The 15,510-nt window shown below is 35.7% G+C and overlaps 1 protein-coding gene across 1 annotated transcript in view; it reads right to left on the bottom strand.

Annotated features, from left to right (window-relative positions):
- SVEP1 (sushi, von Willebrand factor type A, EGF and pentraxin domain containing 1) overlaps positions 1-15,510 on the bottom strand; it is a 227,539-nt gene that overhangs the window by 92,107 nt on the left and 119,922 nt on the right. The window contains exons 19-24 of the mRNA XM_015117116.3: positions 9,130-9,291; positions 8,650-8,741; positions 7,438-7,534; positions 5,459-5,572; positions 1,440-1,553; positions 206-407 (exon numbers count right to left, since the gene is read on the bottom strand). Coding sequence (XP_014972602.3) covers positions 206-407; positions 1,440-1,553; positions 5,459-5,572; positions 7,438-7,534; positions 8,650-8,741; positions 9,130-9,291 — 781 coding nt within the window. The remainder of the gene's footprint in view (positions 1-205; positions 408-1,439; positions 1,554-5,458; positions 5,573-7,437; positions 7,535-8,649; positions 8,742-9,129; positions 9,292-15,510) is intronic.

Raw genomic sequence — 15,510 nt, 5'->3', positions numbered from 1 at the left:
TAACAGGTTGCCTATTTTAAAGTGGTAGGCTCTACTCCGGGCTTAGTGAAGCAGAAATGGCAGTGGGAATATTCAACTGTAGCCTATCCTTGGGCCAGCATTTGAAAATGGCTGACTTGAGACTCAAAGCAATACTCCATAAAGGCTGCAGAAACACTGACTAGTTTAGAAAAATAAAAAAAAAGTGAAAAGAATCAGCCTTTACCTGAAGCTATTGGCACCGTCTTTACAGGTAGCTCCATTTTTGCATGGCCGACTGAGACACTCATCCACGTTCTTTCCACATCGGGTACCCAAAAATCCAGGTGGGCATTTGCACAAGAATCCCCCAACCTGGTCTTCACAGACTGCATTATTTAAGCATGGGTTTGACTGGCATTCATTGACTTCTGTTTCACAATGCAGGCCTGAGGATGGAGAAGGAAGAGAAACAGCCCAAATGATTAATTCCCTGGGAACACTGTAATTAAAGTGTTGACTCCCTGGAGGATGCTGCTTCTAGAGGCTTGGAATGGAGGCTGTGGAGCCACTGGCCCATCAAACTGGTTTGAGATCCATTCTGTAATGGGCTCTGGCTTTTGCAAGTCATTTTTTAATGGACTCTGAGGTTTTTTTTTTCTTTTTTTTTCTTGAGACAGAGTCTCGCTCTGTCTCCCAGGCTGGAGTACAGTGGCGCGATCTCGGCTCACTGCAAACTTCACCTCCTGGGTTCAAGCAATTTTCCTGCCTCAGTCTCCTGAGTAACTGGGACTACAGGCACCCATCACCACACCTGGCTAATTTTTGTATTTTTTTAGTAGAGACAGGGTTTCACCATTTTGGCCAAGATGGTCTTGAAATCCTGAGCTCAAGTAATCCACCTGCCTCGGCCTCCCAAAATGCTGGGATTACAGGCATGAACCACCATGCCCAGCTGATAATCTGCTTTTTTTAAATCTTATTTTTTTTTGAAATTAAGTTTGGTAATAGACATCTAATTGAGATGATGTTAAGAAATAAAGCTAGTAAATTCCATTCAAAACTTGCCTGTTTCTTTGATCTTGCCATTTTCCTTTACTGGCCACTTTCTTCCTTGGATTTACCCTTTAGCAATTAAGCATACACTTTTAAACCATATTATTGTGCATCTGTCTGCAATATGATATTACATGATATGTCTCCAGTTCCTTCTTGAAAGTTTGCCTTAACACACACACACCCCACATACACAAATTATTTTTTGCTGAACCATTTGAGAGTAAATTGCAGACCTGCATGCCCTTTCACCCCAAACATCTCAGCATATATTTCCTCAAAAAATGAAGACTTTCTCTTACATAATCACCATGCAGTCATAAAATCCAAAAATTCACATTAATATATATCATGTCAAGAAATATACCAATTTGTGGTGGTTTACAAGATTTTAAGACAACTTGGGAACACTGGAAACATCTTACCTACATATCCTTTCACACATGTGCAACGATAGCCAGCCACACCATCAACACAGATTCCTTTATTTAAACAAGGACTGGAGCTACACTCATTTATATTTTCTTCACACCGCAGACCTGCAAAGAATTATTAATCTTTGAACTACAGAAAACTTGAAAGGACTTTAAGACCAATAGTTTCCAAGCAAGTTGTTCAGGCATTGGAATAGGGAAATTGGAAGTCATGGCTAACATGTTTGTGACAAATTTAACTCTTTGCCAAACGTTGAAATAAAATGTTTCTTCTATTCTGTGAACTGCAATTTTTTTCTAGCAAGAATCCTAACATATTCAGCATGCAATGGAAAATGATAACTATGAATATCTGGCCATATTTTTTTAGTTAAAAAGATGTGTGATTTTGTTTTAAAATTATCCTCCTTATTTGTTTGCAAGTTGTTCTCTTTTTGAGTTTATTCCTTTTAGAGTTAAGTGGTAACAGTTACAGCATTACAGTTACAAAGTTGGCAAAAATTATGGGAGAAATCTATTGAATGAAGAAAATAACTCATTTTCTTCTGCAAATTAGGGAAACACAGCCAAATTTCTGTGCAGCTGTCCCATGTTTTGTGTGAACGTAATTTGAGAACAACTGATGTAATTCATATCCTTTATTTTATACATCTAGAATTAGATCCAAAGAGGTCTGTGACATCGCCAAGGACAGGCACAGAAATGAGCCTAGAACCATAAATCTTCACATTCAAGAACATACGTACAAAGACTCCTTGGGTTGAAGAGTTCAGGATGCTTAAATTTATACCTCATGGAATTATGTAACACATATCTAATAATTTATGTACCTTGACATTAAAATATGCTAAAAGGAAATTTCACAATGAAAGTTGTTTTTATGAGAATAGTAAATCTAACATAAAATCTACACTTTCATATGGACCATAATGAACACTTTTTTTCACAGTAAATCCACACAATAAATGTAATGTCTAATAAATAATATACATAATGCATTTCACATCTAGTAAATATATATTTATTTTATTTAGAAACTTGGTTCTACTTTTCTCATAGTATGTGTCTACCATTCTGGTCACAAGTTTTTACTATGATTCAACTCCAGGTGTCACTAACATGAGATTTGGAATTTTAAATAAAGAAATGTAGGATACAGGTGCATAATTTTAATACGGTCTATGGAAATGCAACCATAGGCAGACAGTGGAGAGGAAAGAGCATGAGAAAGAAAATGGGAACCAGGCCAGCAATCTGGATGTGGTTCCAGCTGTTGAATACACACCCTTGGTTAGGGGTGATGAGTTTGCTGGTCTGCAGTTGGTCTCACATCATGTGGGCTTCTTAGAGTATAAGCTGAGAGCAATTTGTTTCAAGATACATGGGATGTGGCCCCTAAACATAGGCCTGGGATAACCAGTGTTGCATGGATTTGAGATACAGAAAATATGTGAGTTGTTCCAAATGATTACTACTGTAAATTATGTTAAACATTTTCATGTCTCTATGGAAATTGTTTTTAGATACACATAAAGTTATGGTTCCTTTGAAATGTTATCAGGATTTCACTAAACTTTTTAAGATATAGAAAATTATATACCCACATGTATTAAAATATATATTCAGATATCTTTTTAGTATAATAATGATTTTATGAGTTAGGTACAATGCTGGATGATTTATTTGACCTCAGTACTCTCCATAATAATATTATGGGGTCATTGCTATTTATAAAGTAGTAAATCCTAGTCTATTTTATTAGAATATATCATCAGTATTATAATAATTATAATGTGGGTTAACAAGGGAATTGAGAATAAGATCACTGTTTCTAAACTATTTTTGTGAGAAGGTGCTGAAAACTGCGACTCTTGACTTAAGATATACACTTACAGAAATCTCCAAACTGCTTTCCACAGTGGCTGAACTAATTGACATTCCTAAAAAAGTGTATAAGCATGCTGTGTTTTTCTATAACCTTGCCAGCATGTGTTATTTTTTGACTCTTTAATAACAGCCATTCTGGCCGAAGGCAGTGACTCAGGCCTGTAATCCCAGCACTTTGGGAGGCTGGGGCAGGTGGATTACCGGAGGTCAGGAGTTTGAGACCAGCCTGACCAATATGGTGAAACCCCGTCTCTACTAAAAATACAAAAAATTAGCCGGGCACGGTGGCATGCGCCTGTAGTCTCAGCTACTTGGGAGGCTGAGACAGGAGAATTGTTTGAACCTGGGAGACAGAGGTGGTAGTGAGCTGAGCTCATGCCACTGCACTCCAGCCTGGGCGACAGAGTGAGACTCCATCTCAAAAAATACAAAAATTAAAAAAAAAAAGCCATTCTGACTGGTGTGAGATGGTATCTCATTGTCGTTTTGATTGGCCTTTTCTGATGATTAGTGATGATGAGGTTTTTTTCGTGTTTGTTGGTTGCTATTGTCTTCTTAGAGAAGTGTCTGTTCGTGTCCTTTGCCCACTATTTAATGAGGTTATTTGTGTTTTGCTTGTTGATTTGTTTAAGCTCCTTATAGATTCTGAGTACTAGGCCTTTGTCAGATGCATAGTTTTCAAGTATTTTCTCCCATTTTGCAGGTTGCCTGTTTACTCCATTGATGCTTTCTTTTGCAGTGCAGAAGCTCTTCAATTTAATTAGGTCCGACTTGTTAATTTTTGTTTTTGTTGCAATTGCTTTTGGGAACTCAGCCATAAATCCTTTGCCAAGGCCGATGTCAAGAAGGGTATTTCCTGGGTTTTCTTATAGGATTTTTATAGTTTAAAGTTTTACATTTAAATCTTTAATGCATCTCAAATTAATTTTTGTATACGGTAAAAGGTTGGGGTCCAGCTTCATTCTTCTGCATATGGTTGGCCAGTAATCCCAGCAATCCCATTACTGGGTATACATCCAGAGAAAAATAAATCATTCTACCAAAAAGACACACGCACTTGTGTGTTCATCCCAGTGCTATTTACAATAGCAAAGACATGGAATACACCTACATGCCCATCAATGGTGGATTAAAGAAAATGTGGTACTTATAGATCATGGAATATTATGCAGTCATAAAAACCCCACAAAATCATGTCCTTTGCAGCAACACGGATGCAGCTGCAGGCCATTATTCTAAGTGAATTAAAGCAGGAACAGAAAGCCAAATACTGCATGTTCTCTCTTAAAGTGGGAGCTAAACATTGAGTATGCATGGAATAAAAATAGGAACAATAGATGCTAGGTACTATTAGAGGGGAGAAGAAAGGCGGTGTGGGCTGAAAAACTAGCTATTAGGTACTATTCTCACTACCTGGGTGACGGAATTATCTGTCCTCCAAACCTCAGCATCTTGCAATATATCCGTGTAACAAAACTGCACTTGTACTCTCTGAATTAATAAAAGTTGAAATTATTTAAGTCATAAATAAAAAGATTTTGAATGCTAAAAAATAACACTTAAATATGTATTTATTTAAGTAAAAAGGAGAGGCATAGTGGTCCATAATAATTTCAAGGATACATGTGCCTAAAGTCCACAGTTAGTAATAATTATACACACACATATTCACACACACACATGAAAATCCACAGAAGATAGCATATACACTTCATAAATTCAGTAAAATATTAGTAAAAAGCTTGGGGAGGACCTTGTATTTGTAGTAGGCTTTACATATTTTCTGTCATTTCCTCACCTCTATTTATAAAAATGAAGAAACAGGTTCAGTGAAGTTAAATGTCTTGTCCAAAGTCACACATAGCTGGCGAAGATGGGAACACGCCTGCCTGTTTTATAAAGCAATTACATACTGCCATATTGATATCTTGTTCTCCTTACATAACAGGATAAGGACAAGAACACTTTCCCAATGCATATAAGTAATATTAGAAAATTTGCTTCTTCAATATGTTTATAATATCCTATAAATGTATCTTTGACACATTCCAAATTTATCTCGGTGATGATATCGTAATGATTCAAAGTTTCATATTGTTAAAAACAAGAAACCTTCCCCTTACCTGTGTAACCTGATGGGCACTCACAAATGAATTCCCCAACTAGGTCTTTACAAACTCCATTGTTGAGGCAAGGCAGTGGGCTGCACTCATCGATGTCTGTTTCACACTTTAAGCCTACAATGTAAACCACATACTGAGGGACAATCCAAGGATGGGATTAACCGAAACAGAACTATGATCATTTAAAGGTAATTATCTCAATAATCAGAATTTTTAAGTGGGTAGCGGTAAAGAAAAGGGCAATATTCATTAAGTGCTACCATCTATTAAGTATTTAATGAATGTACTACCTCTTTCTAAGCAAACAAATTTAAGATTTTCTTACTTTTTTTTTTTTTTTTTAAGGAGTCTCTATCATCCAGGCTGGAGTGCAGTGGCGTGATCTCGGCTCACTGCAAGCTCTGCCTCCCGGGTTCACGCCATTCTCCACCTCAGCCTCTGGAGTTGCTGGGACTACAGGTGCCCGCCACCGTGCCCGGCTAATTTTGTTTTTGTATTTTTAGTAGAGATGGGGTTTCACCGTGTTAGCCAGGATGGTCTCGATCTCCTGACCTCGTGATCCACCCACCTCGGCCTCCCAAAATGCTGGGATAACAGGTGTGAGCCATCGTTCCGGGCCAAGATACTCTTATAAAGATACATAGAAGATAGCAAAAGATCCCAAATTGGAAGTGGGTTGGGGGCACTTGGAAGCATAAAATGGAGCCGGGAATTACGCTAATTTCAAAGTGAAAGCTACAATATAATCTGTACTTGCTACCAAGGTCACCTGGCTGAGGGGTGGAGGTAGGGCTAAAGCCTGCCAGATCGCAGCTCACATGCCAGGTGTCCCAGAGTGGCTGCATCTTCCCACAGGGAGCACATGGGCTTTCTAGGGGCTAGCTGTGCTGGAAACCCATTTTATTTCTCAGGGGCCTCCTCACTAGCATCAGCATTACCTGGGAACACAATAAAAATACAAATTCTCAGGCTGTACTCCAGACCTACTGAATCAGAAATTCTGGGGCTGGGGTCCAGCAATCTGTGTTTTTAACAAGCCTTCCAGATGATTCTGATGCACATGACTATTTGAGAACCACTGTTCTATATTATGCCCTCTCTCAACCACCACTAATTTACAGAATTCCCAAACAAGATCCTTTATTTCTTATGGAACATCAAGGTAAATATTTTTATAAAAATTCACAAGACACACACGCACACAACACGAGCCAGCTATACTGGAATGCCAATATTCTAGATAGATCTCGACTATACTTTGTTTTTTGACTTTCATTTTGCTTATCTTGTGGTGAATTCCTTTACTTAAATACTATTTCTCATTACAAACTTTCAAGTTGGTTGTATAACATTGAAAAAAAAACTGTCTACAATAAAACGATTATTTTAAATTAATTGCAATTTTAAGGTATATTTCATTTCCCCTCAAAAATTATGTTTCTGGACTCAAGTCGACTGTGAACCAAACTGTTAAAAACCCCCATAATTCTTACATAATTCCTACATAATAAAGTCCAAAGCCAAATTGTTTTTCTAAGCACAGCTTCCAGAAAGCTAGAAACAAAGCAACAAATCATAGCTATTCACAAGAACTTCTATTAGTGTGTAGCATATGAGAGAAACTGCCAGTTCATTTAAAAATGTTTATACTGGACAATCTGTTCTATGTGGAGTATCACGCATATAATTTTTGACAGAATGAAACTTTGAACATGACCCCTGGAATTGTATTTCAATTTAAATTGTAGGTTATGATAAAGACTCATAGGGAAGATGAGTCGTTATTCTTTATCCAAAATGGGCAAAGAAAACCGTCATTTGTGAAGTATGTATAATTTTTTTCTCCTATTATCTTGTTCAACAAATTTTGGCACATAATGTATCTTACCAGATATATTTAATATACTAAAGTTTGATACTGCAAGTCATAATGATTTCATATAAAAATATTAAAATCTACATTCCTCTCTGTTATTTACCTGTATATCCAAGTGGACAGAGACAAACATAACCACGCCCAAGTTGTTGGCAGGTTCCACTATTGTGGCAAGGGTTTAAGAAGCATTCATGGAAAACCTACCAGTAGCATAAAAAAATCAATCAGAGACAAAGCACTCTATGTATTTCAAAGCAGTCCTGATTAGAGTCAGAGGGTTTGCAACATTAGACAGCTCGTTCCTGTTTCCAGGTAAGTTCATTCAAGCTAGCTGGGTTGCTGCCTGAATAACACTGGTGCCTGCCATATAGGGGAGCAAATGATATATATCATTCTTGGGTGATGTTCTGGTAAACCTAAGGAGCATTTCTAAATGCTGGCTGCATGCTAGAATACAACTGATATTTTAAAAGTATACTAAGGTCAGGGCCTCAACTCCGATCAGCTAAATCAGGATCTCTGGGAGTGAAGTCTATACATTACTGTCTTAAAAACGTGGCCAGGATTCTGTTATGCCTCCATGTGACAGCCACTGCTTTAGGAGATCCTACAAACTCCTATGTCCACTAGGCTCAGTTTGAAATATGACTTCTAGAGTCCTAACAAGTCACTATGTTTGGACTGGGCTGTAGGAAGTTGAAATCAGAAATATATCCCCATTATCCATGAAAATACTAAAAGGCAAGGAATTCATGACATTGGGCAAGGTGAATTCGGAGTAATGACTGAATCTATTAAAGTAATCAAGACTTAAAAACTAGTCTTTTAAAAAAATACAGATTTGGTTTAGCTATATTAATTTATGTTTAATTTTTAAGAATTCATACCTTTTCCCAAGAAATCTTTTTTTTTTTTCCCGCTGGCGAAGAAATTTAAATAATTTTCATGAAAGTTGGGTAACTCTTCCTGCCAATTAGAAAAGCCCTTTCGTTAAACCAAATTCCCTTACTCAAATGATGGGTTGTGCTTGTGGTAAGTGTTTATAGTGAATCAAAAGGCTCCCCGTATCTACTCATTCTTATTGCCAGGCATTTCTGGGAAAAACTCTCATTTTTGGTACTTAGAACATCTAATGTTGCATTTTGGGAATGTTCTAAATAGGAGTCATTGTAAATACAATTATTCATTTATAAAATTCATAGATCTTGATTACCTAAAATTTCAATCCTGGTCCTTTTCCTGTGTGTGACATGTAAAATGACAAATTGCTTTCCAAGCATTCCACTAGAGAAAATTTTATGGAAAATGAACTTGCCTGACTGCTGATTTCATGTCTCTTTTTAATATGTCCAAGAGAGGCAGGGGGAACCACACTTTCCTCTGCTGCTGAGAAAGTTGAACTGAAACCTAATCAATTAATAGAAAAACATGTCAGTGTGGTACATATGGCAGTAAGTGGACTACATCTAACACTATAGTCAAGATTCTGGTTGTTAGAGTCGGTAAAGCCACATATATTTTGTTTGACTTATATTTTAAAAAAGAAAACAGAGATGGATGGCATACATCATTACATCCTAGACTCTTAGAAAGAAATTTAGAAATTATCAAGTTCAGTGTTTCCAAAACAAGACTCTTTGTGCCATGGTCATCAAAAATACCTCAGAAGGACAATTTAACAAGTCCAGACGCCCAAATTCACCGAAAATAGTAGTATTCAGAACTGAAGCTACAACAGAGATAGGGAAAAGTAAGAGTCCAACATAGGATTCCATAAGAAATGAAGTTTACTTACTTGAACATTCTGTGATGGATCTGGAACCAGCAAACGGGGTAGTTCCATAAAAGGGACAGGCCAGGCAGAAGGCCTTCCCTGCATCAGGTTGGTAATAGTCGCGAGGACATGGATGACAGGGCATTAACCCAGAACGTGAGAATTTTCCCTCTGGACAAGGAACTGCGGAGGTAAAAACAAATCGTATGTGCATATAAAGTAACACACTCTACCTTTGAAAGAAGTGATTTAATCTTTGCATATAAGAAACCTACTGAATTACCTATATAATCTCTTCCATATATTTAATACCCTTGTCATCTTATCACCCAGGTAAATGTTTTGTTGGGTTTCCTTCCTGTCTTTAATCACACACATTAATTTAATGAGGTTTAGAATTGGCCATATTATTCTGATTTTTCCACCTAAAACAATATCGTGTTTCCCAAATCATTCCCCCAGATCATTATATAGATTTTAATAAAAGAAAAATGTTGCATCTCATTGACAGACCATGATTGATTTAACGTTTTTTCTACTATTGGATATTTAGATTGTTTTCATTTGTTTGCCGTTATAAATAATGATGAAGTAAATTTTTTACATAATCTTTGTATTTAGCTCTGATTATTTCCTTGGGATAACAGTTGACTTTGAGTGGTTGAATTAGAATAATTGGATTTGAGTAGTTGAATAGTTAGGTCTAAAGATTTGAAAAGAATAAAGCCATTGATATATAGTGCCAAATCATTAAATAAGTAGTTCCAATTTATACTCCCATTAGTAGTGTATGAAATCACTCTTTTCACTGCATGCTCTTCAGCACTGGCATTATTAATTTTTTTCCAATTTGGGATGAAAATGGAATTATAGTTATTTTAATTTGCATTTTGATAAATGAAGTTGCTTTCTTCTACTTATTAGAAATTTTATTTCTCCTGAATAGTCTATTATTTATGGAGGATTTTTAATGTTTCTATATATTAAGAATATGAATCCTTTGACATACTTAGACTAATTATTTTTGCCAGTTTGTGTTTTGCCTGTTAATTTTGTTTAACTGCTTTCATGAGCAAGTAATTATTACTCCTCCTTATTTAATACTAAAATAATGTAAGGTAATATATTTAACTATGCAAGTAGCTTTAGTGAAATCGGTAGTTTTATCATTAGTATTTTTGTTTGCTATTTTCTAAGTAATAAGAATTGTAATTTGATTTTTTGACACAATTATTTTCAGAAAGATGGCTTAAAATGTATAAATATTTGAAATTTGTATATGAGTTTTTATTAATTTGTTTTTAATCATCTTATGGTCAGAGAATTTATGTTGCATAACTGCTACCTTTTGAATTTTGAGATTTTTTTGTTCACTATATCTAATTAAAAATAATAAATACTTCATTGAAAGTGTTATCACCATAGAGTAAAAAGTATAATGCGTATTATTAGTTCAGCCTTATCAATCATGTACTATAAGTTCTCTGTGTCTTTACTGATTGCCTACTTGATCTTTATAAATTCAAGGGAGTGGCGGGGCATGGTGGCTCAGGCCTGTAATCCCCAGCACCTTGGGAAGCTGTGGTGGGCAAATCACTTGAGGTCAGGAGTTCCAAACCAGCCTGGCCAACATGGCGAAACACCATCTCTACTAAAAGTACAAAAATTAGCCAGTGTGGTGGCAGGCACCTGTAATCCCAGCTACTCAGGAGGCTAAGGCAGGAGAATTGCTTGAACCCGGGAGGCAGAGGTTGCAGTGAGATGAGATGGCACCACTGCACTCCAGCCTGAGCAACGGAGCAAGACTCCGTCTAAAAAAATAAAAATAAAAAATAAAAAAAAAATTCAAGGAAGGTATTAAAATCTTCCATGAAAATTTTATTTTTACAATTTATCATTGTGAGACATACAGATTTTGTTGTATTTTGCTGCTGTTATTTGATGACAAAGCTTTATTATGACTAACTTATACTGCTTGTGAATTTCGTAAAAATAACTCTTTTCCTCATGTGATGCTATTGGGCTTTGAATTGAACTTTTTCATAAACTCACTTTACCACCCCACTACTTGCTTGTTTTTTTGTATTCATTGGTCTGGAAATCTTATTTTTAACCTTTCACTGTCATTTGTGTTAAGCTTTTTGTAAAGAACATTCATTTGAGAATTGTCATTTAACCAAATCTGAAATTCTCTTGCCAAATAATGAGTGGAATATTAACCAAATTAAAAATGGCCTCAAACATAAAACAAACTTGGATTTTCTTCCATGATGTTTTGTTGCATTTGGCAGAGGGTAGGGGGACAGAGTACTCATGATTTAATTCTTTGGTTGGGGTTTTAGACAGCAACCCAAGTATGAATTCAGATTGGGTGTGCCCTTTCCTTGGATGAACTGGCATCATATGGGTAGATATTAAAGCTATTATAAACTAAGAAAACTATCAAAAATACTAAGACTTGTCTGCATAAATGTAAGTATGGAAGACAGAACACAAAAAGTAGCTGCTCAGGATGTCAGCATTCTTATCATTTAGGGTTTGGTGTCCTTACAATAAAAATAGTACAGCAGAGATAATTAGCAGTATGGTTGAAAAATTTAGAGATGGACTGAGGTTCAAGGGAGCAGGGTATGTCATGTCGTAGCATCGCTTTTTTACTGACTTGAGAAAAAAAACAAAGCAGTTGTGATAATCTCAAGACATTTAGATGGGAAATTTAAAACAAAAATAGCCAGACAAATTTTTTGCTAAAGACTCTTTTACACAATTAACAAAAGAGCTCAATGAAGAGATGGTAATTCAATCAAGAGATGGCAGAAAATATCATAGATTTTAATGCAAATTTAGAAAAAAATATTTCTTGCAGGTTTGGTCTTTACATGCATAAAATTTACATTTTTAAACTATTTTTATTTCACTAAGAACAAGCTAATTTACTGTTTGATTGATCTCAGAGTGCTAGGTAGCGCTCTGTTATTCACACAAACTGTAAACTTGCTTAGTTTAAAATGGGTTTCCTCAATCTTCAGTTTCTAAAAGTGATTGCCTATTTGGAAAAGGTAAGTCACACACAGCTAATTAGTTAACTGAAAGCATCAATCTTCTGCTGGTAAAAGTACAAAATTTTGTTTGGGAGAGTATCTCTGAGTATGTATGAAATGTTGAAAAGATAAATTCCATCAGCAAAACTCAGGATGCTGTAATGAATTAAACCTTTTTTTACATATAATTTTCAGCACAAAGATGCTCAAAAAGATGTTTATGCCCCTAGAAACTGACAGAAGGTAAAAAATTATACTAAGATGCAATAGTAATAAAATACTAACATTTCAAATAAATCTATTAACTTCTAAAAACACCTAACTCATCATTGTAATGTCTATACCTTTTAGCATAGAAAATACAAAATAAATTTGCATGTGCAATTAGTTTAAGTTATTGTCCAAGGGCAGACATTGTCATCAGAAATATATTTTCCTGCAGTGGTCAATGAGCATTTAATAGAGTATGTATATATGCAGTAAACATATATTCACACACACATATATATGTATAAACATACACATGTACATAATAGTGGCACTATCTAGTACGTAATACAGTACTAAACACATACGCATACACACACCCATAAATACACAATTCCTAATGAACTGGTGTCATGAGAAAAGAGGGGTGAATGTTTCATTTTGATTCTTGGCCAAAGAAACTAGTCTCCCAGTCAAGAAAAATGGAACAAAACCCTCTTTTCACCTCCTCTATTGGAGAGAGAGAGAAAAAAATAATCTAAGTATACCAAAATGATATTAAAATCAAATCACAAACAGTGCATGGAAATGACCAGGAAAAAAATGTCATATCACTTGTGCTGCTCTCTGACAGTGTTAAGGGCAACACATACAGACCTGGAGCCAAGTGGATTTTGCCTTTTCAATGGGTTTTCTGACTACAATTAATAATACTACATTGTATTTGCTAAGAAATTTGCTAAGAGAATTTCAGCTTCTCTTACCACACACACACACAAAGAAGGGCAACTATGTGAGATGATGTATATGTTCATAAGAATATCATAATATCATTTTGTACACCTTAATTGTAGATCATTTTAAATAAATAAACCAGTTTCCTAAGATGAGGTCAGAGATCAATGACTTCCTGAGCCTCCTTTTAACTTCATTCTGGAGAGTCAGGGTAAAAGGTGGTGTCACCCAGTCTAAACATCATCTTTTCTTCTCCTACAGGATCATATATTAACAACAACAACAACAACAACAAGTCACCTGTGGAATTCTTCAGATAAAAATTATTTTTAATGAATGAAAAATTTCAGACTCTTGAGTGTGTACCTACAAACACAAGAATATGTAATAACCTAAGAAGTTATAAAAAGCAAAATGTACAAATACATTACTTTAACAAACTAATATACTTTGTGATACTTAAACATGATTGCTGTCTTGAATAATAATATTTTAAGTTCCACATGATAGAGAAATACAAAACCAATGTCTTGGCAAAAAATAAGGTAAATGGTACACTATAAAAATAAATCAATACTGAAAGATAGAAAATAAATCAATAACAAAAATAATAAATCAATACCAAAAGAGAAAATAAAGAAAAAGGAAGGAAAGAAAGAAAGAAAAAGGCAGAAAGAAAGGCAGATAATTGAAAGAAAGAAGGAAAAGCAGGTGAAAGGAAAAGAAAAAGGCAAAAAGAAAGAGAAAGGGAAAGAAGGAAAGAGAAAGGCAAAAGCAAGCAAACAAGAAAGAGAGAGAAAGGAGTTAAAAACTAAGAAAAAATATATATAAGGGACCGTTTTAGAACTTATACATATTTAAGCTTAAAATAAAATGTTTATCCAGCACCGCAGAAGAATGTTAACTTTTGTCATTTGTAATTCCCACTCATGAGAAGCAGAATGTGGTTAAACTTATGCTAGGAATATTAGGAGAGTAGGGCCAGAAATTTAGAGACTTTCTGGGAATTATAACGCCTTAATTATAATAATTTAGTATTACACAAACCTCAAGGTTTATTTAGAAAGCTAAGAGAAAAAAAATGTCAAATATGAACTTGATTCACTATAAAAATCCTAGTTGCTTTTGTGGTTGGAGGAAGTGGGCAGGAAGAGAGAATTTTTTACTGTGGACTTTCTGCCAAAATTAGTTCTTATATTGACAAAATAAAAGAGTCTCTAGCAGATCTGTTTCAATCAGAATGTGAAGGTTTGAGAGACTTTTAATTAAAAGATTAAAAGATTGGGGGGCACGCAAGCTGGCCGAATAGGAACAGCTCCAGCGACACAAAAGACGGGGGACTTCTGCATTTTCAACTGAGGAACGCAGCTCATCGCCAGCAATGGAACAAAGCTGTACGGAGAACGACTTTGACGAGCTGAGAGAAGAAGGCTTCAGTCGATCAAACTTCTCAGAGCTAAAGGAGGAACTATGTACCCAGCGCAAAGAAACTAAAAACCTTGAAAAAAGAATGCAAGAATGGATAACTAGAATAACCAATGCAGAGACATCCACAAACGAACTGATCGAGATGAAAACCATGACAAGAAAACTACGTGACAAATGCACAAACTTCAGAAACTGACACGATCAACTGGAAGAAAGAGTATCAGCAATTGAAGATCAAATGAATGAAATGAAGCGAAAAGAGAAGTTTACAGTAAAAAGAAATGAACAAAGCCTCCAAGAAATATGGGATTATGTGAAAAGACCAAATCTATGTCTGATTGGTGTGCCTGAAAGTGACAGGGAGAATGGAACCAAGTTGGAAAACACTCTGCAGGATATTATCCAGGAGAACTTCCCCAACCTAGCAAGGCAGGCCAACATTCAAATTCAGGAAATACAGAGAATGCCACAAAGATACTCCTCGAGAAGGGCAACTCCAAGACACATAATTGTCAGATTCGCCAAAGTTGAAATGAAGGAAAAAATGTTCAGGGCAGCCAGAGAGAAAGGTAGGGTTACCCCCAAAGGGAAGCCCATCAGACTAACAGCAGATCTCTCAGCAGAAACTCTCCAAGCCAGAAGAGAGTGGGGGCCAATATTCAACATTCTTAAAGAAAAGAATTTTCAACCCAGAATTTCATATCCAGCCAAACTAAGTTTCATAAGTGAAGGAGAAATAAAATCCTTTACAGAAAAGCAAATGCTTAGAGATTTTGTTACCACCAGGCCTGCCCTATAAGAGATCCTGAAGGAAGCACTAAACATGGAAAGGAACAACCAGTACCAGCCATTGCAAACACATGCCAAAATGTAAAGACCATCAATGCTAGGAGGAAACTGCATCAACTAACTAGCAAAATAACCAGCTAATATCATGATGACAGGATCAAGTTCACACATAACAATATTAACCTTAAATGTAAATGGACTA

Source organism: Macaca mulatta, chromosome 15 (genome assembly GCF_049350105.2).
Source record: "Macaca mulatta isolate MMU2019108-1 chromosome 15, T2T-MMU8v2.0, whole genome shotgun sequence".
In the NCBI taxonomy this organism is placed as follows: Eukaryota; Metazoa; Chordata; class Mammalia; order Primates; family Cercopithecidae; genus Macaca; species Macaca mulatta.
Note: the sequence above shows the minus strand (reverse complement) of the source record. Positions and strands in the feature narration are given on the sequence as shown.